Consider the following 25,328-nt stretch of genomic DNA (forward strand, 5'->3'; position numbering starts at 1 on the left):
CCTTTCCAAAAGGTCTCCTCACGGACACCGAGGATGCGGCGCTGGGATTTAGCTGGAGGGGGTGTAACGGTTGCTTATTTAAAAGAGAGCTAAACCTCCAGATTTTTGATGCCACCAGGCAGAGCACATATAAACCCTCCATCCTGAGGGATTTTTAAAGTAAAGATGGATGATCCTGTTGTGGCCATGTGGCCTTTTGGATGAAGGACATTTTCAGCTGGTTTTCTCAGTGCAACAGCAGACAGTTGATCTGATGGCTCTTCCTTGCCAGTGAATACTGGTAGTGCTGCAAGAAAATGGGCTTTAAATGTCAGTTCTCTGCTGCATCCCACTGTCACATAATCAGGTTTTTGGCAATAGTGCACAATTCCTTCCCCCCTGACCCCTGAGTATTAATTCCAGATCACCCTGTGTGGGGTGCATTTCCCAGCTCCAAGGGTGCTGAGTGCCTTGGGTGCAGTGTAAGGAGAGACTTTTTTTATTTTAGAAGCTGCCTTTACCTTCCTCAAATCTCCTGGACTGCTTTGCCAAGAGGAGACTTGCACAGAGGGATGTAAAACCAGGGCAGGATGCTTGTTCAGCTTCCCACTCTTGGGAAAGCAGAGTCACTGCCCCACTGAGACACATCTGTGGTCAGCTCCGAGTGGTGGCCAGACCTCGCCGGGCTGATTTTCTCCAATTCATGCTGAGATTGTGTTCTAAAATTCCAAATCCAGTGCCTAAGACAGGGAGATGGGGTGGGGAGGGGCTCTCTGAGCACCAGGCACTGTGGTGGTCCTTGGCCTGCCAGGGCAGTTTGAGAGGTGCTTTTTTTAGCGGGGTGACCGTACTGTTAACACAGGGACTTAAATGCTGGTATTGCCTTTGCTTCTTCTCCCTTCCCCCTAGGGAGGGGAGTTTGTGTGCCTAAAAACATCGTGTGTGTGAACTGAGTTGCCCATCAGTTACATCAGACCTAACCTACCCTAATTTTGTTATTATAATTCATTAGTTAATTTTAAGAGAACGTTTTTTCTCCTCACTAACCCTGTGAATTAATTCCCAGACTGCTCACTATAGATCCAGTACTGGCAGGGGAAAATGGGGAATTTGAACTAGCTGACCTCGGTTTTATTGCTGTTTTATGTTACCTTACATAGAATATGAGCATATCTTGGAAATCTAACCCAGATACCCCTGATGTGTATTTTAATTTGGACATGACTCAGTAAGGGTCATGCAAAAAGCAATTCCAAAGCCTTTTTGAGGTTATGGGTCCAGCTGTTGTGGGATGTGTGTCCCACTAAGACCAACTCTCCCATCTTTTTGCCTTTCCTAAAGTATTTCACCAGCCTGTGCCTGTCTCTCTTCCCTGCCTCGCCTCCTTTAATGATGTTGCTGATACCTGGAACGCTGGGCTCTGCCCGAGGCTGGCTGGAAATCCTGCTTGGGAGTTGATTGATGGCTTCAGCTTGTGCCATGAGTTCTTACTGATTCCCTGCGTGTGTGTTGAGATGGCTGGAGGATGGGCTCAGGGGTGCAGACCCAGCTGGGAGCCAGTGAGGCCCCAGAGGCTCCCTGGATGGCAGCACCTTCGGGTTTGTCTGCAGCCAGGGAGCACCTGGGCAGCACTAGTGCCAGGTTCTGGAGAGGGAGCAAACCCCTGGAGTGCAGTGCAGTGGAGAGGCTTGGAAATGCAAAGGGATGGTCTCTGCAAGCTGGGTGAGGGGATGAGAGAGGAGGCACTGCCTGGTTCTGCTGCTGTTTCTGTGAGCATCCTCCTCTGGCTGCTCTGAGAGACGAGTTCCCAGCAAAAACGGGCCCTGAGCTAAGCTGGGCTGACAGCAGGATCACACAGGGAGGCGCGGAGCCCGCAAATGCCAAACCTGGCTCAATCTGAGACTGCATTAACTAGACTTAGCCCTTGTTGGGAAAGGGGAGCGAGTCTTCCTGCCGCCTGAAATAGCAGAAGTGCCATATTCCCCGAGCCCCATGATGGTGTGTCAGGCAGGGCCGTGCCTGGGGCCTGGGACACGTCCCTCGCTCTGCCTATTGCACAACAAGGATGCTGCTGTGTGGGCACGGCTGGAGGTGGCTCCTCTGGCCTCCAGGCAGCGGGAGGGACACTGCCTTGTCCCTGCAAGCCTGCTGGAAACACCCTCTGCTCCCAAATCCCATCCCAGGGCAGGCATCAGAACTGCAGGATCCTAAACAGAAGGGTTATGGACGGGTAGGGGAGGTTGGTTGTTGGAGTGTTTTTTAAATCTCCTTTGATTCCTTCCCTTTTTTTTTTTTTTTCCTAAATCTTTGATTGCCTTAGCCTATGTGGGGATCCCTGAGAAACAGCTGCTCCAGAGAGGGACCATCTCTGAGTGTCCTTGCAAAATCGCAGAGCTCTGGGCCACCGAGTGAGCTCAGTGTTTTTGAAAGCAGCAGGGGAGGAGGAGAGGTGCCAAAACCAACCTTTGCAATACAGAGCAGCTGCGCTGGAAGCCCGGGGCTGCCCTGCCACCTTTGCCCTCCTGCTGGGGGCTCTTACTCTTCCTCCCCTTTGGTGGGGCTGGGGCGGCCCTCAGGCATTTCCCAAAGCCCAGGGCACGATCTGCGCTCCTGCTGCCCCTCGCAGCCATTTCGCCCGTGCTGCGGGTCCGGGCAGGCTCTGCCGCCCTCCCTCCCTGCCTGCCTTGCCTGGTTAACCATTCTGGCGGTGTCCTCGCCCGCAGTGCTCGGCTGCTGCTCCCGGCAGCCTCTGCCCCGCCGCTCGCGGCTCCCGGGCTCGGCCCGGTGACCTTCACTGCTTCTCCTCCCTTACCAGAGCCGGCCAGGGGCTCCCGGAGCTCCCAGGGGCTGAGGAGTCCTGCAAGTGTCATTTCAGGGAAAGGGGAGATTGGATTTTTTTTTTTTAATTTTTTTTTTCAGAACGTGAACTTATTTAACGTGTTTCTTTTGGAACTTCCTGCCCTGGAGGGGCTCTGGGACGGAGCTGCCTGGCAGGGCAGATGCAGCTGCCCCGGGTCAGGTTTCACTGCTGTTGGATTTCGGGGGTGCTTTCTTCTCTTCCTTTTTAAACAAAGCCTTGAAGTGGAAGTGGATCCGATGTTTTTATTACTGTATTAACATTCATTTTAATTCACTTCAGAAACTAACCCATTTTTCTTCCTGATTAGAATGTCATAGAATTAGACAAGCTGTAACCCCTCCTGAAGTGCCTTATTTTCCTACATGATATAAATATATTTATAAGAGTAATTATTCCACTTATATCTTAGGGGTTTATTGCTGAGCAGGAGATAAGGTGGGAGAGGAGGGATGGGAAGTGCCCTGCCCAGACCCAGCCAGGCTGGGGGTGGAAGGGTGACGTTTGATGGATACTCTCAGGGTGCAAGGGGTTCCTCACTTCAGACCAAAGGAGTTTCAGCAGTGAAACTCTGCTTAGAAAGAAGAAAAAAGGACGGAAAACCCCAAACATGTGAGAAAAATACTGTAGATTTGTCAGGTTGTTTTTTTTTTTACCCCTGCAAAACAAACACTGATGGCCGGACTCTGCAGGGAGCAGTGGGTGTGGGGGATCAGAGCCTGCCCCTGCCCATCCTTGCACATCCCAGTGCAGACTCTGCCTTCCGTATTCCCATGTAATGTCTGTGCTTTTCCCTGTCAGTTGCTGTATAAGCCAGATTTCCTGCTGCTTTGTTTTGTTGTTTTTAATAATCAGCTCGGTAACCCCTGGATGAAGATCCCAACTGCAAATATTTTGTAATGTACGTGTATAAAAAAAAAGTAATCATTTTTTTGATTCTTTTTAAAAACTTGATAAAATCTTTCTATCCACTCGGTGCCTGTGTGTGTTACTGTGGGGGTGTGAGCCGGGCCTGGCACAGGGGCTGCTGTGGCTTTGTGTGACTTGGAGTCATGGGAAGGTTTGGGCTGGAAGGGACCTGAAAGCTCCTCTCATTCCGGGGGCAGGGACACCCTCCACTGTCCCAGGCTGCTCCAAGCCCATCCAGCCTGGCCTTGGGCACTGCCAGGGATCCAGGGGCAGCCCCAGCTGCTCTGGGCAAACCCAGCTCATTCCTGGGAGCGTGGGAGGTGCGGGGCCACCCGAGCCAGTCGTGCCTGTCCTTGTGCCCTCCGTGCAGCCACCAGGGCGTCCCTTGGGAAGCCCAGAGTCCGTGGAGGTGCCAAATGCCTCCTGCCCAGACAAACACCTCGGCACAGACACCTTTTCCACGCCGGGGTGGGCTGAGGGCTATTACCAGTGGCAATTTGAGGTCACAGCGCCAAGGAAGCCCCACCAGGAGCAGCCTCCAGCCTCCCTCCAGCCCTCCCTGCCATAGGAAATGAACCCGGGCTCCATCTTGCAGAGCAGAGTGGCTGCAGCTGGGCTGGGAAGGGGCTGCAGCAGCTTTTTGCCTCCATTTCACAGCTCCAGCTCCCTCGTGCAGCGAATGTGCCTGGCAGTGGTGGCTGCTGGCCCCGAGCTCAGGTGCCTCGTCTGGCCTCGCTCCGTGGGGCTCTGTTTTCTCGCTGCTTGGTGAAAAGCAACAAAAGGCTCTGTCCCTGCTGCTCCTCATCCCTGCTTTTACCGCGGGCTGTGCTCTGCCAAATTCCCTTGGCTTTAGGAGACACCGGTGCCTCGCTCCGCAGCGCTGTGCCTTTCTTGGCTGACAATGGTCCCTGGCTGCAAAACCTCATTAGATTAATTGGCCTTGCCAGCTCCTGAACAAGCAAGGCCTTTAGTCGTGCAGGGGCGCAGAGGGCAGGGGAAGGAGGGAGCTCTGGGGCTTCCACGCTCCCTCGAGCTGCCTGTCCCAGCCCTTGGCTCCAGCTGGAGCCAGGGAGGAGCAACTGGAGCTCCTGGCTGCCTTAGGCTGGGCGCGGCTGTGCCCAGGTGGTGCCTTTGCTTTTCCGAGGTTCAGGACAACACCTAGCTTTGTGCTTTTGGAGTGACAGCCCTTGGAAGTCGGGTGTTGGTGAGTTTTGTGCTGGTTTAACCCCCTAAACAACAGGGAGATCTTAGCTCCAGATCTGCCCTATCCTTCCACCCTGCACGGAGCGGGGAAGCTCCTGGAGGCTGGGGTTTAGCGGGTGCAGGGAGGAGAAGGCTGGCAGTGATTGATTGTGCGAGCCCCAGCCCTGCCCGTGAGCAGCGCTTTGCTGCCGCAGCTGGGGCAGCGGCTCCGCAGCTCCGCAGCCCTGGCACACCCAGCTCGGGCCCGGCCTTTGATCCCTCTCCGTGCCCGTCTGTCTCTTCCACATGACTCGGCACAGGATCACAGCTGGCCAGGCTGCGCCTTCACAGGAGCCCCCGTCTCCAAAGACCTATTTAATTTTCTCCTTCAAGGTGGTGTTAGCAACACCCAGAAGATGCTGCCGGCTGCCTTGGACGAGTGGGCTGTGTGTCCTTTCCACCACTGACGTCAGCTTCTCTCCCTTAATTCCCCCTCTGGGACCGAGGCGAGTGCAGGCGCTGCCAGCTCGGATCAGCGTTAGCAGCCTGCTCTCCCCGTGTGTGGCAGCTCCGCCGTGCCAATGTCACCCCCGACTGGCGCTGCCGTCCCTGCCCAGGCGGCCACGGGCGGTGGGAGAGCGCTCCCCTCTCCCAGCATCCTGGGAGGGCCCGGTGCCAGCAGAGAGTCCCCGTTCCTCGCACGTAGGTGTGCTGAGATGGCAGCTCAGCCCCTCAGAAATGGCTGACTCCTCTCTGGCGCTCCCGCTGCCTGGTGGGTTTTTCTCTCCTCCTCCCTGCCTTTGCCGTTGCCTACGCGGGTGTGTGGGGAAGGCAATCGGCTCCCGTGCTGCGGATGGCTTTATCTGTAACTCTTCCATCTGCTCACAGCAGCTCACAAATAACCACGGGGTGCCAGAGGAATTATGTTATTTGGAGCTCAAGTTTCTGCAGTCTGGCAGGGCAGCAGCTCTGCGCCGGGCTCAGCCGCTCTGCAAAGGCCAGCGCCGCCATGGCCAGGGCTTAAGGCAGGACTGGGGAGGTGGCCAGGGCTGAATTACTCTGCCCATCCAGTCAGACAAAGCCCCAGCCCTGAGCCAGCATGGAAGCCTGGTCCTCTGGGGGCTTTCTGTGGAGAGCAGAGGGTCCTGCTGGCCCCGGTCCCTGCATGGCTGTGGGCTCGTGGCACGAGGCAGCAGGGATAAAATGGGAGGCTGCTGAGCCCCTCTCCTTGAGCTCTGCTGTCTCCCACCAAGCAGAGCCCTTTCAGACAGGCCTCCCTCCCCGGGAAGCACCATGGATGCCCCGGAGCCGTGGCTGTGGTGGTGGTGGCCGGGGATGATGCTCGAGGCCGGGCTGTGCTGGGAAGTGCCTCCCGCTGCCTCCGGCATTTGGTAAAACACTTACAGCAGGGCCGTGTTTTCTTCATTTCCTGCCTGCTGCCGCTTCCAAGGAAACAAAATCCCCCAAGCTAGGGCTGAGGTTTCTCATTTAAATGTAACCCAGGCCCATAACTGGAGCTGCCAGCCCTCCCCGTGGCCCGGCGGTCCCAGGGTGGTGCAGGAGGAGGCACCTCAGGACTCGTGGTCCCATCGTGGGCACTCAGTAAAGCACTGAGAGCACAGACCCAGCCCTGGGGTGGGGTTTGGGAAGGGCAGGGCACCCCAGGCAGGGCACTTGGGGTTCAGGGTGCCAGGGGGAGGTTTTGCAGTAGCAGCAGCCTCCTTCCCTCCCCCATCTGGCAAAACCCCGGAGGTTTTGGCACCAGGGCTGGAGCAGGGTGGTTTGGGACCAGCCCTGGCTCTGTTGTGGGTGCTGCCAGCTCTCTCACCTGCACGGTGGCCAAGGGCAAGTGCTTGGAGCCAGATCTGGGCCCCACTGCTTCCAGCAGAGAGGGGAGAGAACCCCAGCCCACCCCCCTGCCTGCCCTGCAGCACAGCCAGGCCTTGGAGACAGGAGCTGCCTGTGCCTGCAGCATCTGCTGGGAGCCTGGGAAGGGCTGGCCCTGCCAGATGTGCGAGCACAGCTGGGGTGAGGCCATGCCCACCTCTCTTAGCTCATATTTTAACCCCACAGTTGGGCTGTTGGTCCCTCCCGAGCCTCTCCTGCACGTCCCTGGCGTGGGGGTGGCTGCTCAGCACTCTGGCACCTTCTTGGATGGATTTGACTCTTTTTTATAGCTTCACTTTCTGCATCTTTCTCCACACAAAAGGGAGCAGGCTGGGCCCTGCTGTGTGTCCCCACCTGCTCCATCCTCCCCCAAGGGCCTGGAGCAGCTGGGAATGGCTCTGGGCTGGCTGGAGAGCGACCAGCAGGGCCAGGGCTCCCCCAGCCCTCCTGGAGCAGGGAACGGGCACAGGCGGGAGCCAAAGGTGCCTCCCCCACCCGGGAAGGGGCGCACGGAGCTGGGCAATGACCCCGTGCTGGCAGCAGGGGATGGGCTGGGGGTGACATTCAAGCTCAGCTCCCGAGTTTCTGGTGCTGGGGAAGCGCCTTGGCCTGAGCTGTGATGGCTTCTGGTGCCACGTTGTCACCACAGCTCCTGAGCCCTCTGCCTGCCCCCAGCAGCCTGGGAAGCTCAGCACAGCATCAGCACAGCCCTGCCAGGAGCTGGAATGGGGGGGCTGCAGCCCTGGGCCCCCCAGCACGGGCTGTGCTGGGTGGGAGCCTGAGCAGGGCTTCCAGCACACCTGAATGGTGCTGCCTCTGTGCCTTGCACACTCTGGTGTGTCACCCTGTCCCCAGGGGAAGTGACAGGGAGCCCAGGGAGGGGGAGGAACTGGATGGGCTTGCACACCATGAGGAAGCTCCCTCTGAAGACATCAGCAGGGGAGGCACGAGGGAGAGAAAAGCAGTTTCAGCTGCCATGTGATGTTGATAGAATCACCAGGTAAAAACTGCCCCTGAGCACAGCAGAGCTGGGAATTGCAGGATTTTTCTCTGCTGGGGGATGTAGGCTCGGGATTCATCTCCTGAGGGATCTCAGCAGGGCCCTGGGGCAGAATGAACAGCTCCACCCTCTGGCTTAACCTCACTGGGGACAGGGGGAGCCCGAAATTCCCCATCCCCAGCCTGAGCCCAGCCCTGGGAGAGCGGGGGACGATCTGCGGGGCCCTCGGCCCCCCATTCAGCCCCACCTCCCCGCATCACTTGCTGGCACAGCCCCTGCCAGCGCTCAGGGAAATCTGCATTTCCTTTGCGATAAACAGCCGCAGGTCCCCAGCCAAGGTGAAGCAGAGCCTGGGGGCCGCAGACACCCCCGGCCCCGGCCGCGCCCGGCCCCGGGCTCTGCCGCATCCCAGCGCATCTGAGATGCGCAAATTCCCGTGAGAGCCCCGCTGGCCCGGCCGGGGCGGCTCGGGGGGCGCGCAGGGCGGGACCCGAGGGGCCGAGCTGCCCTAATTAGCTCTGCCATCATTAACCCGCCCTCCCTGCCGCCGGCAGGCAGCTGGGGCCGCCGGGGGGATGCTCGGATCCCCTGTGAGCGGCGACTCTGGGGATCTCAGCCAGGGGTGCTGGGCACGGCCCCCGTGCCCCCTTCACCAGGAGAGGGACTGCGAGCAGAGCTGGAGGCAGAGCTGGAGGCAGAGGCGCCGTTCCCGCTGGATGGAGGGCCCAGGTTGCACCCCTCGGATGGAAGCCGTGAATGAGTCCCTGCCATCCCCGGGTGGGGGACGTGTCAGATGTCACCAGCAGAGCCGGATGCAGCCCCTGTGCCTGCTGGGGCTGTGAGGATGAGGATGGTCAGGGGCCTCCGTGCTGCTCCCCCCGGGCCAGCTCCTGCTAACAGGATGTGATGGGTGCGGGAGGCGCTGTCACTCGGCATCTCTCATCCGGGAGCAGGGAAACGGAGCAGGGATGGCCCTGGTGGCACTCGGGAACCTCCCCCTGCTCTGCCCCCTCGGGAAACACCGTCCCACCCTCTCCCCAGCATCAAACAGCCGCACCTCATACCACAAATTAATTTATTCCCCTACCAGAGTTGTAAACAAGAAGCAGCCCCCCCACCCTGACCCACCGAGGGTCCCCATCCCGAGGGGATCTCATCCAGAGGGGTCCCCATCCAGAGGGGTCCCCTTCACGAGGGGCCCTTCACATCCATCTCCCCAGAAATGTGCAAATCCAACCCCCGTGCAAAGAAAGGCTTTGGCAGGGGGAGCCCTGGGTGCCGTGAGGGGGGTGGCAGCACACAGGGGACCCCAAAACTTGTGGGTTTGGGGGTGCAGAGGCTCGGGCAGCCCCCCCTCCTGAAGGCAGCGAGCACTAGAGGGCAGCAGGGCCCAGCACTGGGTGCGGGAGGGAGGCATGGAAATCAAATTAAATAATAATTCAAATACCGATAAATAAATAAATGGGCGGCTGGAGAAGTGGGGGAGGGGGTTGAGTCCCTCCTCCTCTGGCAACGAGTCTCTCCTCCCCTTCCCCAAATGTATAAAATATATTCTGACTATCTGAGGTAAATAACAAGGCTGTAAAAAAAACAAGAGGGGGGTGAACATTCCTGGCGTTTCCCCACCCTTGAAAAAATAAAGCATCATAAATAGTTTTAAAGAAAATATGAGGATCAGCCCCCTCTCTCTCACACATAAATATAGATTATATTATGGATAAAAAATACGTCTTTCTCTCTATTCAAAAAGTGGAAAAATAGAGGAGAAGAAGGGGTTGTGCCCAAAAAGGACGAGGCTGGGAAGAGCTGCTTGTTTCCAAGAGCTCCTGCATGAAAAGGGGGCATGAGAGCAAATCCCCCTGTGGCTGCAGTGACGTGAAGGTGAGTGAGGGATGGGGGGTCAGACGTCGCTGGGGGAGCGGGAGCGGAAGGGCGGCGAGGGGGAGACGCAGCCACAGCACACGGCCCACAGCACCTTCTGGATCTCGCGGTTCCTGAAGGCGTAGATGACGGGGTTCAGCAGGGAGTTGTAGGTGGCGGGGAGCAGCGTGGCGTAGGTGTAGAGCGCCGGGGAGCTGCAGTCCCCCAGCAGCCCGTAGATGGCAAAGGGCAGCCAGCAGGACGCCAGCGTGCCCAGGATGACGGCCGGCGTGGCGATGCCCTTGCGCGTGCTGGTGCCGTAGTGGGAGCTGGCCAAGAAGTGCCTCTGCACGGCGATCTGGTGGGCGTGCCGGCACACGATCCGGCAGATCTGCACGTACAGCTGGAGCATCGCCGCCAGCACCGCCAGCAGGGAGGCCGAGAGCAGCACCAGGTGGCTCTTGGTCAGCGGCCTGACCACGCTGCAGGCCGACGGCTCTGCCAGGCAGTTCCAGCCCAGGACGGGCAGCAGCCCGTGGCAGATGGAGGCTCCCCAGGTGAGCATCAGCATGATGTAAGTCCTGGTGACCGTCCTCTCTGAGTAGTAGGTGAGGGCGTTGTAGAGGGACAGGTAGCGGTCGATGGTGATGGCCAGCAGGCTGCAGACGCTGGCCGTGAAGGAGCCGACCAGCAGCCCCACGGTGAGGAGGCTGACGGCCTCTGATGGGATGAAGTACACGAAGGCAAAGTGCAGGATCAGCCCCACGCCCGCCAGGAGGTCGGCGGTGGCCAAGCTGCCGATCAGGAGGAACATGGGGGCGCGGAAGGCCGGGGTGTAGAAGATGACCACGACCACGATGGCGTTCTCACAGGAGATGATGGTCCCCGAGATGCAGAGGACAACATCCCACGGGTTCAAGGCAAGGGGCTGCACCACAGACTCCAGGTCCAAGGAGCTGCCGCTGCCATTCCTGGCTGAGAACCAGCCTTGCTGGCCTTCGCTGGAGTTGGGGGGCCCTTTCTCCATCATGGTGGCAGAGGCTGGCCTGCAAGAGCTGTTGTCCACGAGCTGCCCCTGATGGGACAGTACTGCCTGCCCCCAAAAGTTGTCCTCAGGAGGGTGGGCAGAGCAGTGGAGGTTGAGAGTGTGCTCGCTGCTTGCTCCGAGGGGATTTTTCTGGATGAGATGGTTTAGTTTTAAAATAAATAGGTGAATAAAGGGAAGGGAACACACACACACACACACACACACACACACACACACACCACCCCTGCTCCTGCCTGCCTTAGCTGCTGGGGGTTGGGCACTGCCTGATTTTGGTGGGTAAATCCAGGGGAGCAGGACTGGCAGTGGAAAACACCGAAGTGAGGGGATCCCCGGCAGCAGGTAAAGGGGGTGCCCCTGTCCCCCGCTCATCACCCCGCGGGAGCAGACCCCTCCCGTGCCCACCATGGCGTCCCTCCTTACCCTGGGGTCCACCCCTCCCCGGGCCGGCAGCGCAGCGCCTGGACGGGCTGGGGGGCACGGCCGCCCCTCGCCACCCTCCCGGTAGCGCGGCGCTCCGCCAGAGCGGGCTCCCCCTCTGCCGGAGCCGCCGGTGCCGCCGGTGCCGCCGGTGCCGCCGGGGCCGGGCACTCACCTGCCGGGGCTGCGCGGGGCTGCCCCGGTGCCATGGGCGCCGCCGAGTTATAGCGACCGGACCGACCGGGGGCCGGGGGGGCCCGGCGCGGGTGACTCACGGCCCCCCGGCCCCGCCGTGACGTCAATGCCGCACCGGAGCCAATCAGCGCCCGCGCGGGCAGCGCGGGAGCGCGCGCGCCGCATAGTAATCGCCGCTCATTCATAAAAAACAGCAACAACCGCCCCCCCCAGCCCCGCGCCCGCCCCCGCCCGCGCCGCCCCCGAGCCCGAGGGACCCCCGAGCCCAGAGGGACTCACGAACCCAAAGGGACCCCCGAACCCAGAGGGACCCCCCGAGCCCAGAGGGACCCCCCAAGCCCGGGTCACCACCGTCCTGACAGGAGGGCACGGGGCGGCCTCGGCGCTCTCCCCGCAATGCGGAGGTTTGGGGGCTCCGCTGGAGGGGGCGGCCCGGAGCAGGGGGTGCGGGGTGGTCGAGGATGGGTCCCGTCCTGCCCCCGCACGGCCGGGGCTGCGCTGCGCCCTCCCCTCCCGGTGCGTCCCCGTGGGACGTTCCCACAGCCGGGCTGAATAATTCAGGGCCCGGAGGAGCGGGAATGCCCGGCCGGGGGGGCTGCGGGGAGCTCTGCCCCCGGAGAGGAGGAGGAGGAGAGGAGGAAGGACAGGGCTGCGCTCCTCCAGGCTCTTCCCCCGCGCCGGTTCCTCGAAGCCGGCGAGGAGAGAGGGGGTCCCGGCGAGCCCGGGCCGGGCTACGGCTCTGCTGGGACCCCTCGGAGCCCGGGCAGGGACCGGAGTGTCCCGGGCACGGCCCTGGAGCGGGCAGGGAGTGCGGGGAGTGCGGGGCGCTGGGCACGGGCCGGCTGCAGGCACACGGAGCGGGCAGGTGTGTACAGGGCGGGCAGAACGTGCAGGTGTGCGGTGTGTGCGGTGTACACGGTGTGTGCAAGTGTACAGGTGTGTACACATGTGTACAGGTGTGTGCAGGTGTGTACAGCTGTGTTCACTTGTGCACAGGTTTGCACAGGGGTACAGGTGTGTACAGGTGTGCACAGGTGTGCATAGGGGGTACAGGTGGGTACAGGTGTGTACAGGTGTGTACAGGTGTGCATAGGGGGTACAGGTGTGTACAGGGGTACAGGTGTGTAGAGGTATGTACAGGTGTGTACAGGTGTGCACAGGGGTTCAGGTGTGCACAGGTATGTACAGGTGTTTACAGGTGTGCAAAGGTGTGTACAGGGGGTACAGGTGTGTACAGGGTGTACAGGTGTGTACAGGTGTGCACAGGGGTGCAGGTGTGCACAGGGTGTACAGGTGTGTACAGGCGTGTACAGGGTGTACAGGTGTGCACAGGTGTGCACAGGGGGTACAGGGGCACAGGTGTGCACAGGGGTACAGGTGTGTACATGTGTGTACAGGTGTGTACAGGTGTGCACAGGGGCGCAGTCCGTGCAGCCCCAGCTCTCCCACGGCCGATGGGTGCTCGGTGGGTGCTCGGTGGGTGCTCGGTGGGTGCTCGGTGGGTGCGACGGGGGGGACGCACCCCGCGAGAGCCCCCCCAGCCCCGGGCCGGGCCCGCCGGGGCGGGGCGGGGCGGGACGAGGCGGGGCCGCCCCCCCTCCCCCGCCGCCGCCGGGGCCGCCTCCCGCGGGCGCGCATCTGCTCCGCTCCGCTCTCCCGGGAGATCCGCGGGCGCAGCTCCGCCGGGACCGTGCCGAGCCGGGCCGAGCCGAGCCGGGCCGGGCCATGGCCCCGCCGGGCCCCGCGGCGCTGCGCTGCGCGCTCCTGTGCGCGCTGCTCTGCGCGCACGGACCCGCTCCCACCCGCGCAGGTACGGCCGGGGGCGCGGGAGGGGCACTCGGGCCTTCGCAGCTCCGGGGCAGCTGAACTTTTCTGTGGGGGTTGGTTTTTGTCAGGGGTTCCCTCGCCCCCACGGGACTCGGTTGCCGAGCTTGGTTTGGGGGAGAGGGAGCCCTGCCCCGCTGCCAGCCGTGCTCGGGGGCTGGGACCCCGAGGGCCAGGGGGGTGCGCTGGCTGCGGCGGATGAGCGGCGAGCAGGGCCCAGGCTCCTCCCCAGAAACTGTGGGGATCTCGTGGTGGGGAGAGGGGAGCGGAGCCGTCCCCTCCTTTCCGAGGTGCTGCAACTCCGGGCATTAATTACACAAACCCCGGGCTTCCCTCCGCTCCCCCGCTCCCATCCCCCGGCTGCTGCCGTTTCCACCCTGACTTGTCCCACGCGTGCTCCCCCTGGGAGCGGGGGTGCCCCGGGCCGCCCCCTCCCTCCCCACACCTGGCGGCAGGAGCGGGAGCTGGCAGCGCTGCGCTCGCGCGTCGGTTCCTGCGCCTGCCGCGATAAAAATAAATTATAAACCTGCCTAAAGCCTTGCGAACAAAGTCCTACTTTCCCATTGGCTCCCGGCAGGTCTCCAAATGCTGGAGGGGGGGCCAGCGGCGTGCCCACCCCCTCCCGTAGCCATGGCAATGGGGCCGCAGCATCTCCGCTTCCTGCCCTACGCCGCCAGTTGCCCCCTTGGCTTTTCCTAGGAAAGATGGGAAGGGGCTTTTCTCCCAGCCGCGCAGGGTTTTTGGGGAGCCCTCAAAGCTGCGGGGCTGCAGTGGCGGCTCCAAAGGGAAGCGCTGCCGGCAGGGCGCCCTGTGCCCGTCCCAGCCCCTGGGGAACGCCAGCCCCAGCAGCCTCCGGCGAGCCCTGCCAGGAGGGTTTGCCCTGCGAGCCTGCAACACCCGCAGCGTGGGGAGCGGCTCCCGGCTCGTTCCCGGGATGGGGAAACGCGGGACGCGGCGCGGGCAGGGCTCCCGCAGCCTCCCTCCGCAGCCAGCGCTGTAAATTAATGATGAGCGCGAGCGGGGGAAGAGCAGCTCCGCAAGCAGCGGGTGACTCACCGCCCCCGGGCGGGGAACGGGGCTCCCGCGGGACGGCCGGGGCGGGCAGAGCGGGGACAGAGCGGGGACACTGCCCGGGTAACCCCGGCCAGGCCGGAGCTGCTGCTGGTCTCATTCCAGCCTCCACCAAGGATCCCAGACCCCGGCGCTGGGAGAGTTTCCTGCGCTGTGGGTGATGGGGGAGCCCTGTGTGAGCTGGGTGGGCGCTGGCAGCTGTGGCTGTCCCCTGGCTGGATGCTACAAACACCCCATGGGGATGGGTTTGGTGCTGTGGGATGTGCCCTCCTCCCTCCTGCTGCACCATCGGAATTGCCCCTCCGTGGGGCCGGGGTGCAGCCCCCTCCCCAGGGCCGCAGGGTGGGTGCTGGCCCTGCCCTCACGGCCTCTCCCCGGCTTTGGCAGGAGAGTGTGGCAAGCTGAGCTCCTGCGAGCTGTGCACCACAGCTGGGCGCTCTCACAACGGCACCGGCTGCGTCTGGGTGGGCTGCAGGACCCCCGAGGAGCCAGGTGAGGGCTGCGGGACCCCCGAGGAGCCAGGTGAGGGCTGAGGGACCCCCGAGGGGCCAGGTGAGGGGTGAGGGGCCCCCGAGGGGCCAGGTGAGGGGTGAGGGGCCCCCGAGGGGCCGGGTGAGGGGTGAGGGACCCCCGAGGGGCCAGGTGAGGGTTGAGGGACCCCAGAGGAGCCAGGTGAGGGGTGAGGGGCCCCCAAGGAGCCAGGTGAGGGGCTCAGGGCCCCAGAGGAGCCAGGTGAGGGGCTCGGCTGGGTGGGTGCAAAGAGGGGCTCTCAGCAGTGCCCCAGTGCCCGGGGCTGGTGGCTCTCAGCACCCTTGGGTGCCCAGGCCCAGCTGCTTTCCCCATCTCAGCTGCTCCCAAGGCCCTGCCTGGGGCTCTGCCCTGCGGGTGCAGCTCTGAGCCCCCGCTCCCAGACCCTCAGGGGGATGCCCACCCTGGCAATGAAACCTCCTCATCCCAACCCCTCAGGTGCCCCGGGCAACCCTGGGCCTGGGCAGCCCTGGCTGCCCTGCTTGGGATGCCTGGGAAACTCTGCTCCTCTCCCCCCAGGAGCAGGGAGCTGCGTGCAGAGAGGCTCAGCAGTGCAGGGGACCTGTGCTCTCTACAACAGCAGCGCCCTGTGCCGAGGTAACCCCGAGCCCAAAGCCCCCAGACCCTCTGGCCTTTGGGACAGAGCTGCTGCCAGGGCCATGGGGGTGAACTCCCACCACCGGGACAGGGACAGGCTGCAGGGGCGTGGGGCAATGTCCCCTGACACCCCTTTTACCCCCTTCCCTCTGTCCCTGCCTTCTCCAGCACTGAAGTCCCACACGGAGGAGCCTCCACGGTCCCATAGCAAGGAGCCAGTGACACACTCCACAAGTTAGTGGCTCTGGGGAGGGGTGGGAAGCAGTGGGATGGGGGTCCTGGGTGCCCCAGGGACTTGTCCCAGCAAGGCTCTTCCCTCTCTAGCTCACGTTCCTTTGGGAGGGATGAGCAGAGCTGAACTCGGTGTTGGGCCAAGGGATGTCCCCGCTGTCCCCAGTCACAGCCCTGTCCCCCCTCTGCACTGGGCCATGCAGTGGCTCATGGCACCCATCAGCCCTCCTGGAACAAGCCCTGATCCCAGCCTTGCTGGGAATTGCCAGCTCCAGCCTGGCTGGGAGTGGAGCAGGAGCCTCTTCCAGTAAGGGGGAACTGGAGAGCACAGCAGGAAACCGGAGCCCGGAGCCTGCTGAATTATTGATCCACTGGGATCTTCTTGCTGCTGGCTCCTTTCCTGCAGCTCCAGCTGCTCTGGCAAGGGGCTGAGCCCATCCCAACAGCCCCGGATTGGTGGGGACATCCCAGCCCCAGGCTGGGAGCTGCCATCCCTCTCTGAGCAGCCCCAGACCCCCTGTCTTTGGTGTTCCCATCTGTGCTCGGGGGTGCCAGCAGCCCCCACGGCTCCCCAAAGCCCCCGTTTTCCCCGGCCCCCAGGGACCACCACCAGCAGCGCCCCGCTGACGGGCAGCCCCGAGTTCCACGCGCCCGGCTTCGACACGGCCAGCTTCATCGGGGGCATGGTGCTGGTGCTGTGCCTGCAGGCCGTGGCCTTCTTCCTCTTCAAGTTCATCAAGTCCAAGGACAGCACCTACCAAACGCTGTAAGCGCCCCCTGTGCTCCCCGGGATCGGGAGGGACGGAGGGGGACCCGGGACAAGACCCCCCCTACAGCCAGGACTGGCTCACCTGGGCAGTGTCCTGTGTCCCCAGTGCTGTGTCCCCTCTGTCCCCACTGTCCTGTGTCCCCACTGTCCTGTGTCCCCTCTGTCCTGTGTCCCTGCTGTCTCCTCTGTCCTGTGTCCCCAGTCCCGTGTCCCCAGTCCCGTGTCCCGTGGCTCTTTGTGCCAGTCTGTCCCCACCCTGCAGGGGATGATTTGGGAGATGGAGGGGCTCACATCCCCCTGCCTGTCCCCTTGTCTGGCTGTCCTGCCCCCTCTGTCTGTCTGTCTGTCTGTCTGTCTGGGCCCTGGCTCTGAGCCCCGCCTGGGGCTGGGAAGGTCCCAGAGCTGTCCCTGGGAGCTGCCGGGGGGGTCCCAGATGTGTCCCTCACAGCTGCCGGGGGGGCTCGGTGCTGTCCCCACTCCCCAGGATCGCTGGGTCTGATGTGGGGCCGTGCCCCCTCTCTCTTTCCTTCCACGCTGCCAGAGAGGACAACCAGTAGGTGCTGGGCAGAGGGGAGGGGGTGTCCCCCACCCCCAGAGCTTCACCCTTGCCTCGCCCTCCCCGGCAGAGGGGGACGTGGGCCCTCCCTGCTGGTTTGCATGACGGTGTTTCCCAACTGGTTTTGCTGTTTCCTGTCGGTTGTTAGGGAGGGAAAGGAAGGGGGTCCCCCCTCAGCCCCTTTCTGGCATGGAGCCCCTCGGGGGGGCAGCCCCATACAGCCCCTTCTGCCACCTGAGTGAGGTGTCCCCAGCGTCCCCAGCCCCACCCTGAGCCTCCTTGACAGCACAGGAACCGCAGGGCTCCCAGTTTGGCCCCAGTTTGGCCCCAGTTTGGCCCCAGCAGCCCCCTCCCTCTCTCAGCACCCCCTGCCCCACCGCCTCCCCACAGCCTTGAGGCTCGTGGGGCGGGGGGTCCCCTCTTCCCCTCGTGGGCTCCCGGGTGCTTTTCCCTGCAGGATTTTGGCCGGAGCACCCATCCATGCCCGGATCCCCCCATGCCTGCCAGAGGAGGGGAGCCAGGGCCTTGCTGTGTGCTTTTGCTGTGCCTCTGTGTGCTCTGGGGGGGCTCGGGGGGCCCTCTCCCCCACCCTCTTTCTGTGTGCTGTTTTGGGGAGGGGGCTGCGTGCCGTGTGCTGTGGGGTGACACTTGTAGCTCGGGCTGCCCCCATTAAACTCTGCCAGGTGGTGTCTGTGTTGTGTCCGGGGGTTGCTGTGGCTGGGGGGGTGCAGGGGACCCCCCGTCCCTCCCTCTTGGTGTGGGTGGGCCCTGGGACACCCCAAACCCCTCCCAGGGGCTGTGAGGGGCTGGGACCTTTCCTGCTACGCCTCCTCTCTGTCCAACCCCCAGGATCTGAGCTCCTCCAGGCTGGGGGTCGCTGTCCCCGGCCCCCCCAGGTGAAGAGGCCACCGCTGGTGTCCCCCCTGCACAGCCCCCCCACCACGACTATGCAAAGCCAGGAGCCCAGGGCGGGACAGGCACCCCCTGCCCCGCACGGTGCCTGGGGGTGCTCCGGGGCTCTGGGCCCCCCGGCTGCTCCCAGGGGTGCAGCTGGGCCGGGGGGGCCCCTCCAGCCCTGAATTCCTCCTTGGGCCCCCACCCTGTGCTTGCCATTCGCCCAGGGCACCCGGGGACCAGGGGACACTGCCATGGGGGGCACTGGGGGACCCTTGGTGGCCCCAGCCCCACACCAGGCAGAGCCCGAGCTGGAACAGGGGGACAGAAACCAATAAAGGATTTTCCTGTAATTTTTGGTGTCCGTGTCATTGTCACCTCCCAGCCCCTGCAGTCCTGGGACAGCAAAAACACCTTTGTGGATTTGGCAGTTCTCCCACAGTGACTGGGAGCCAGGGTGGGCAGCCCAGAGCGGGGGACCCCAGTAAGAGAAGGAGCACCCGGGCAGAGCAGGGCCCCCACCCCGGGGGCTGGAAGGACGGGGATGGAGGGCACAGCCCCACACTGGGAGCAGCAGCTCCAGCCCCACAGTGGAGGGAGAAGGCAGGGGATGCTGGCCAGTGCAGCAAACAGCCACCAGATGTGCCCACAGCAATAAAAAGCTGCCAGATGTGCCCACAGCAATAAACAGCTGCCAGCTGTGCCCTCTGGTGCCACTTCATTGCTGCTGGAGGGGAGGGCACAGACCCCAGCCCGCACAGACCCCGCGGTCCCGCTGGCAGCAGCCGCTCCGCGGGGCTGGGGCTACCCCCGGGGCACCAGGTTGGTCCGCAGGGGCAGCAGCGCCTCCACCCAGCGCCCGGGCGTCTGCAGCAGCTGCTTCCACACGCCCTGCTCCTCCGCCGTGGAGTCCATCCAGCCCACGGGCAGCCCGTAGCTGCTGCCTGCGGGGAGAGCACGCCGTCAGCCCCGGGGATGGGGACACCCTGGGGACATCCTGGGGACATCCTGGGGACACCCCAGGGGATTGGGGACACCCCGGGGACTGGGGACACCCCTGGGGACATCCTGGGGACTGGGGACACCCTGGAGAGCTGGGGACACCCCTGGGGACATCCTGGGGACTGGGGACACCCTGGAGAGCTGGGGACACCCCGGGGACTGGAAGGCCCTGCTCTCACCGGTGCCCAGGCTGAGGCGGATGCCGCCCAGCTGGCGTTTGGAGAAGGCTTCGTGGTGCCAGAGGGTGAACTCAGCACAGGCCTCGGCCAGGTCCCTGGCCTGGAAGCCGTCGTACACCATGGTGTGGTTGAAGAGGGGGTTCAGGCTCCGCTTCACCACCCGCGTCTTCTGCCGGCTGGCCTTGCTGTCGTCGGGCAGCACGTAGCTGGGGGGACACTGGGGTCAGGGGGAGCCCCAGCTGCCCCTCAGGTGTCCCCAGCGTCACCCCCACCCTTACCACTGCACGAAGGCATCCACGGTGCCGCTCTGCAGCGGGATGAGGCTCTGGGCATCCTTCACCCAGATGTGCAGCTCGCCTGTGGGTGGCATCCCCGCTCCTGCGGGCCAGAGGGGTCAGGGCCACCCTGCCATGCCATGCCATGCCATGCCATGCCATGCCAGCCCCCCTGGCTGCCCACGGGCCCCTCTCACCTTCCGAGCCGGCGGGGATGAATTTGAGTGCCAGGTTGAGGCTGCCACGGCTGGCCAGGCCGTGCGAGGGGATGGGCACCTGAGGAGCACAGGGGGTTACAGGGGCACTGCACCCACGGGGGGCCGGGGAGGTGGGCAGCTCACCCGTGGCTGCAGGCTGAACCACTCGGGCCGCGTGTTGGCCCAGTCCCAGGTGCCCAGTGCCACCTCCACCTCGCCCAGGAAGAGGTTCCTGCCCAGGCTGTCATGGTGCCACACGGAGAGGTTCAGGGTCCGGCCCTGCAGGTCCCTCTTCTCCAGCTTGTACTGGTGGGGAGGAGACACAGGGTGGGATTAGCCACCCCACCCACCCAGTCTGAGCCACGGGCACCCTCCAAGCCCACCCCAAAGGAGGGTGGGGAACCTTGAGGGTCTCGTTGAAGACGGGGTCCAAGCTCCTCTTCCTCACCGCGGTCTTGCGCTTGCTGCGGTTGGACTTGTCGGGCAGCAGGTAGGTCTTGATGTACCTGGGGCCGAGAAACGAGCTGGGGGCAGTGGGGCCGAGGGGCGTCCCCTGGGCAGTGCCGCGGGGCTGGGGCACTCACGGGTCCGAGCGCTGCTTCTTGGCCTCGGCCAGCTGGCGGCAGCGCAGGACGTGCACCTGCAGCTCCTTCTCGGCAGCCTGGTAGCGCAGGGAGAACTGCACGCAGCCCCGCACGGCCACCCTGCCCAGCTCCCCCTCGCTGTACAGGCTCATCAGGCTCCCGCTCAGCTGCGGGAAACAGGCAGGGGCGATGGGGAGGTGACCCCTGCCCACCCTGCACCAGCCCCAACCCCAGCCCCAACCCCACCCCCAGCCCCATCCCAGTCCCATTCCCAGCCTAAACCGCACCCCCAACCCCACTCCCAGCCCCATCCCAGTCCCAGCCCCAGCCCAAACCACACCCCCAGCCCCACTCCCATCCCAATCCCAGTCCCATTCCCAGCCCAAACCACACCCCCAGCCCCACTCCCAGTCCCATTCCCACTCCCATCCCCATCCCAGTCCCCTACCGTGGAGGAGCTGAGGCTGGACACGGAGGAGCTGGTGCTCAGCAGCCTCCGGGGGGTGTGGCCGTTCTGTGGGGACAGTGGGTCTGGGGGCGTCTGATCCGTCTGGGGGGTCTCTGGTCTCTGGAAATACAAAGAGGGGTCAGCACCCCCCCTTGGGCCCCCAGACCCACTGAGGACAGCCAGTGCCTGGTGCTTGGGTGCAGCCCATGCTGTGCTGGCTTTGTCCAGTCCCTCCAGGTCCCCAAAACCCCACAAAGACACCTCCAAAACTCCTTACAACCCTCTCCAGCCCCCCAGTCCCGTACAGCCCCCCCAAGTTCCATACGCCTCCCCCAGCCCCATCCCACCTGCCCAGCGCTGTGGCTGCCGTGTGCCGAGTCCGGCTCTTCCTCCTCCTCCTCATCCTCCTCCGTGCTGCTCGAGCCCAGGGAGGGACCTCCCGTGTCACCTGCAAGGACGAGGGGTGGGCAGGGGTCCAAGCAGCAGGGGGGGCAGGAGGGGGTCCCTGCAGTGCTGGGGGACTCCAGCCCCAGCCCCCCAGCACTGACCCGGTCCCGCTCACCTGGGCTGTCCTGGTCCCTCGGGGGGATGGCACCCTGCAGCACGGGCTGGGAGCCCAGGGTCCCCTCCACAGCCGGGCCAGGGGGGCTGGGCTGAGAGGGAAAGGGTCAGAGGGGACCCCGGGCACCCCCAGCTGCTCCCCCAGCTTGGCCCAGCCCTCCCCTGTGTGTTCCTGGGGACAGGATGAGGGATGACCCGAGGGACACCCCATGGGACCTTTTGTGGGACATTTCGCATCACTCCAAGTGCAGCACAACCCTGGGATGGCACTGGGGGTGCTGCAGGGTGAACCCCACCCATCACCGGGGTCCAGGTGCTCCTTAACTCCCCAGCAGGGACCCACCTGGGGCTCAGTGGCCTCCTGCACCTCCTCGGGGGGAGAACTGCGGGAAGAGACCACCGTTAGTTTGGCCTAGATGGTGGGCAGCCAGACACCAGGACAGTGAGAGACAGTGGGGGACAGTGGGACAAGGGACAGATGGACCCTGGGATGGTGGACAGACAGATGCTGGGATGGTGAGAGGCACTGGTGGACAGATGGGCAGATACCAGCCCTGACTGCGCCGTCCCCTCCACCGGGGCTTCTGTCCCCTCCAGCCCCCTCGTGCCTCCCCCAGTGGGTGCCAGTGAGATGCCACCAGCCCCGGGGCACCTGTGGGATGACGCCCTTCCTTCCTCACCTCTCATCCGTCTCCAACGCGCCATCCTCATCCTCCCTCTCCTCTGCCAGCGGCTCATCGATGGCCTCCAGGCTGGGGCCGCGCTCCAGCTCCTCCGTCCCTGGGGACACCAGGGAGCTCAGCGGGCCCAGCCCTGTCCCCCACCCCGTCCTGGGGCACCGGGGAGCTCAGCGGGCCCAGCCCCGGCCCGAGCCCCGGTCCCGGTGCCCCCCGCGTACCCCGGGGCCGCCTCCTGCGGCGGATGGAGGCTCGCACCAGGTCGGAGCCCAGCGGGTGCTGGTGGCGCTGGGCGCGGGCGTCGCTGAACCAGTCCCCGGTGAGGCTCCGCAGCCGCGCCGGGTCCGACACCGACTTGCGGAGTTTGCTGGTGGGCGGGAGGGGGACACTGGGACCGCCGGGCTGGCACTGCCATCGGCCCCTGTGCCACCGCCCCAGAGCCTCCCCGGTGGATGGAGCCGCCCCAGCAGGGCCTAGGGGACAGCAGGACCCCTCCCCAGGGCCTCCGGGACCCCCGGTGCTGCTGTGACAAACCCTGAGCTCAGGGGGTGACCCCATCTCCGGGGGGGCAGGGGACCCTCGGCCTGGCTGTTCTGGGAACGGGGAACTCTCTCAGACCGCAGGGAGCTGCTGCTGGGGGCTCCCCGCTGTCCCCAGGGTGACCCCGACCCCCGGCCCACCTGACGCGGCCCTCCTCCCGCCGGCGGAGCTGCCAGTCCCGCTGCAGCACGCGGGCGATGCAGCTCCGCTCCTCCTCCGTCAGGAAGCTCAGGTCCAGCGGCGGCTCGGGCTGCAGCGCCATGCGGGGCGGCGGGGACAGCGCGGGGACAGCGCGGGGACAGCGCGGGGCCACGGGCGGCTCAGCGCGCCGGGCGTGCACCAGCGATGCCAGCATCCCGAGGGGCAGCTGGGGGCCGCTGGGCGGGATCCGCCCCGCGCATCCCGCTGCGAGGACAACGGGGCGAGCTCAGCCCGCAGCCCCTGAACGGCCACAGGCACAGGGGACACCGGGCCGGGGCCCAGGGTGCCCGGGAAGGGCACAGGCAGCCCGGGGACACCGGGCCGGGGCCCAGGGTGCCGGGGAAGGGCACAGGCAGCCCGGGGACACCGGGCCGGGGCCCAGGGTGCCCGGGAAGGGCACAGGCAGCCCGGGGACACCGGGCCGGGGCCCAGGGTGCCCGGGAAGGGCGCAGGCAGCCCGGGGACACCGGGCCGCTCCTCCCGCTGCCGGCTCCGTGCCAGCCCAGCCCTGCCCGCGGCCGCTGTTTGCCCAGCGTGTTTGCTCAGGGCTGGCTCTGCCCCTGCCGCTTTCCCAGGGATTCACCGGCTGCCAGGGCACACGGACAGATGGCAGAAGGGGCTCGGCTGCCCCCGCCATGGGCAGAGCCCGGGCCAGGCCGAGGCCGTGCTCAGCCCATCACATCTCCCAGAGGGTCTTGCCCCATGCCCGGCGCTGCCTCACCGCGGCCCTTCCTGTCCCCGGCGTTGGGAAAGCGCTGCCTGGAGTCACCGAGGGCAGGAAATTGCAGCAGCCGTGGGGCAGGAGCAGCCTGAACCCCCCCGGGCACCCCCCCTCCACCAGCGGCCCTGTCCCCCGCCCCAAAGGTGACCCTGACCCCGCTCCACGGGTGGCCCTGTCCCAGCCTGTCCCGGCCTCTCCGAGGGTCCTTTCCCTGCCCCACAGGTGCCCCCGGGGTGTCAGACACCCCCAGCCCAGGACCTGAGCACAGTGGCTGCCAACCCCACCACAGCAAACCAGGGACCCCCCCCCCAGCACACACAGGGAACCCCAACGCCCCCTGCCCCCCTCGGGCGCCCTGGGACACCCACCAGCCCCCGGCCCCCGACATCGCCCCGGGAGGGGTCCCGGGGGCACGAACCGGCTCTGCCCGGGGGCGGGGGTGATGCTGCCGCTGTGTCCCCGCCGCAGCCGCTCGTATCCTGTTCACAGCCGGCACACGGGGGGGTCCCCCCGCCCCGGAACAGAGCCGCCACCTAAAAATGTCACCGAGCTCTGAGCCAGGCCCCGTTCCCTTGGGGTGCCCCAAACCGAGCCGCGAAGGAGCAGCGGAGCCCCCAGGGGGGTGCTGGCGCCCGGCCCCCGCCCCGCACCAGTCAAACCAGTTCAGCCTCCCCAGCGGCCCCAGCCGGGGCTTGCACGTCCCCCTTTTCTCACTGCAGGCAGCCCGACAAGATGGGGGGGGGGGGGGGGTCCAGACGGTGTGAAACGCCCCCAGGCCCCCTCCCCAAAGTGCACCCACGGCCGGCCCCTCCCGGGTGGCACCCCCGGCCCCAGGCAGGTCCCAGAGCCCGGAGCCCCCCCTCGCCTCCTCCCGGCACCAGGGACCCATCGCGGGGGCTCGGGTCAGAGCCAGGTCTGTGTCACGGCGTGGGGACAAGAACAGCCACCCTCAAAGGGGAGCCCCCAGCCCACGCTCCTCACCGAGGGCGCAGAGGGAGGAGGGTGCGCAGCCAGAGGAGCGAAACCAGCCCGCCCCGAGCCCCGCTCAGCCCCCCCGGGCCCCGCTCAGCCCCCCGGGCCCCGCTCAGCCCCACGCCCCCCTCACCTGCCCAGGTGAGGGGCTCTCCGTGCCCCCGGCAGCCCTCGGTGCCCCCGGCCCGGCCCGGCTGTGCCCGGGGTGACTCAAGCGCAGCCCTGCGAGCGCCTCCGCGCCCGGCGGCACCAAAGCAGGGACTGGAGCCAGCAGCACCCGCCGGACGGGACTCAACTGGGCTGAACTGGGCTGAACTGGGAGGCGTCAGCGCCCGGGAAGGGGCGGCGCAGCGGGGATGCGCCCGGGACGGGGGCACCCCAAGGCTGGGGGAGACCCCAAGGGTGTGGAAAAGGGGAGGGGGTGGGAGATGTCCCCCCCTGGTGCCACAGCGGGGCTGGGGGCAGGATGTGCCTCTGGGGTCCCGGGAGAGCGCCTGGGGGAACTGGGGGCACTGGTCTGTGCTGGGGCTGGGGGAGCAGCACCCCCGCCCCCTGCAGCCCCCACCCCAAAGCGTGGGGCCCCAGCTCCCTGGGGCTTTGCAGGACCCCATCCCAGGGTGCCCCCAGCCCATGATGCCTTCCCAGCCCACGGGACGGCCCCAGCCCCCTCCCCACACCGTGGTTCCCCCATCCCATTCACCCAGGGCACGGCTCCCCCATTGCCTGCCCCACAGATCCATCCACCCCCATCCTGCCCTGAACAGCCAGGGTTCCCGAGCAGCCAGGACCACCCTGGGCACTCAGCCCCACGCAGGATGGGGCCAGCAGTGCCAGGCAGGGATAGACCCCGGGCAGGAGCACCACAGCAGGACCTGTGCCTCAGTTTCCCTCGATGCCAGAGGGAGAGCAGCTGGCTGGGGGCGGGGGACAGGCTCCCCCCCAGCTCTGATGTGAGATGGCAGCACTTGACGAGCACAGGACTGCAAGAAAAGGGGATTATTTTTAGCCTGGTGTCTCAGGAAATGAGACTTCGGCAGTGGCTTCGTGTGTCTGTCCCTGGGCCACTCCCCTCCCTCCCTGTCCCCCTGCAGGGCTCTCGCTGCTCAGCTCTGGGGGGTCCCAGAGGAGGGGATCCCCCAGTCCCAGGGGTGTCCTGGGAATGCAGCC

General features: G+C 65.0%; 3 protein-coding genes across 6 annotated transcripts; 1 reads left to right on the plus strand and 2 right to left on the minus strand.

Annotated features, from left to right (window-relative positions):
• Positions 1-8,875: 8,875 nt before the first annotated feature.
• GPR3 (G protein-coupled receptor 3) lies at positions 8,876-11,531 on the minus strand. Its single transcript, XM_071453015.1, has 2 exons — positions 11,315-11,531; positions 8,876-10,851 (listed from the first exon to the last, which is right to left on the minus strand). Exon 2 carries the CDS (start codon positions 10,702-10,704, stop codon positions 9,715-9,717), a length of 990 nt encoding a protein of 329 aa, XP_071309116.1. The 5' UTR covers positions 10,705-10,851; positions 11,315-11,531; the 3' UTR covers positions 8,876-9,714.
• A 1,391-nt stretch (positions 11,532-12,922) lies between these two features.
• CD164L2 (CD164 molecule like 2) lies at positions 12,923-18,157 on the plus strand. Of its 4 annotated transcripts, none has more exons than XM_071453017.1 (6): positions 12,928-13,144; positions 14,617-14,721; positions 15,277-15,354; positions 15,523-15,588; positions 16,186-16,351; positions 16,896-17,601. In XM_071453017.1, the coding sequence occupies exons 1-6, from the start codon at positions 13,060-13,062 to the stop codon at positions 16,909-16,911; spliced, it is 516 nt and encodes a 171-aa protein (XP_071309118.1). In that variant the 5' UTR covers positions 12,928-13,059; the 3' UTR covers positions 16,912-17,601. The 4 variants fall into 4 exon arrangements, with proteins under 4 accessions (XP_071309120.1, XP_071309121.1, XP_071309118.1 ...); XM_071453018.1 differs by lacking the exon at positions 16,896-17,601 and adding an exon at positions 17,760-18,157 and having other exon boundaries at positions 12,930-13,144; XM_071453019.1 differs by lacking the exon at positions 15,523-15,588 and having other exon boundaries at positions 12,923-13,144.
• SYTL1 (synaptotagmin like 1) lies at positions 18,135-24,419 on the minus strand. Its single transcript, XM_071453014.1, has 16 exons — positions 24,295-24,419; positions 23,608-23,722; positions 22,408-22,672; positions 21,949-22,094; positions 21,731-21,830; positions 21,394-21,433; positions 21,052-21,142; positions 20,837-20,937; positions 20,490-20,609; positions 20,042-20,208; positions 19,861-19,963; positions 19,602-19,763; positions 19,458-19,536; positions 19,264-19,363; positions 18,986-19,191; positions 18,135-18,748 (listed from the first exon to the last, which is right to left on the minus strand). The coding sequence occupies exons 3-16, from the start codon at positions 22,620-22,622 to the stop codon at positions 18,609-18,611; spliced, it is 1,770 nt and encodes a 589-aa protein (XP_071309115.1). The 5' UTR covers positions 22,623-22,672; positions 23,608-23,722; positions 24,295-24,419; the 3' UTR covers positions 18,135-18,608.
• Between the last annotated feature and the right edge of the window lie 909 nt (positions 24,420-25,328).

The sequence above is a fragment of the Agelaius tricolor genome, unplaced genomic scaffold (assembly GCF_023055355.1).
Source record: "Agelaius tricolor isolate 1412-34295 unplaced genomic scaffold, bAgeTri1.0.p SCAF_36, whole genome shotgun sequence".
Lineage (NCBI taxonomy): Eukaryota > Metazoa > Chordata > Aves > Passeriformes > Icteridae > Agelaius > Agelaius tricolor.

Excerpts from the sequence above, each read along its gene's own strand:
- GPR3 (XM_071453015.1), bottom strand. The coding sequence starts at position 10,704 with ATGATGGAGAAAGGGCCCCCCAACTCCAGCGAAGGCCAGCAAGGCTGG.
- CD164L2 (XM_071453017.1), top strand. The coding sequence starts at position 13,060 with ATGGCCCCGCCGGGCCCCGCGGCGCTGCGCTGCGCGCTCCTGTGCGCG. Across the intron at positions 13,145-14,616 it reads ACCCGCTCCCACCCGCGCAG|GAGAGTGTGGCAAGCTGAGC; the intron begins GTACGGCCGGGG and ends CGGCTTTGGCAG. Across the intron at positions 15,589-16,185 it reads GCCAGTGACACACTCCACAA|GGACCACCACCAGCAGCGCC; the intron begins GTTAGTGGCTCT and ends CCCGGCCCCCAG.
- SYTL1 (XM_071453014.1), bottom strand. The coding sequence starts at position 22,622 with ATGCTGGCATCGCTGGTGCACGCCCGGCGCGCTGAGCCGCCCGTGGCC. Across the intron at positions 21,143-21,393 it reads AGGAGGCCACTGAGCCCCAG|CCCAGCCCCCCTGGCCCGGC; the intron begins GTGGGTCCCTGC and ends TTTCCCTCTCAG. Across the intron at positions 20,610-20,836 it reads GCAGCCACAGCGCTGGGCAG|AGACCAGAGACCCCCCAGAC; the intron begins GTGGGATGGGGC and ends TTGTATTTCCAG.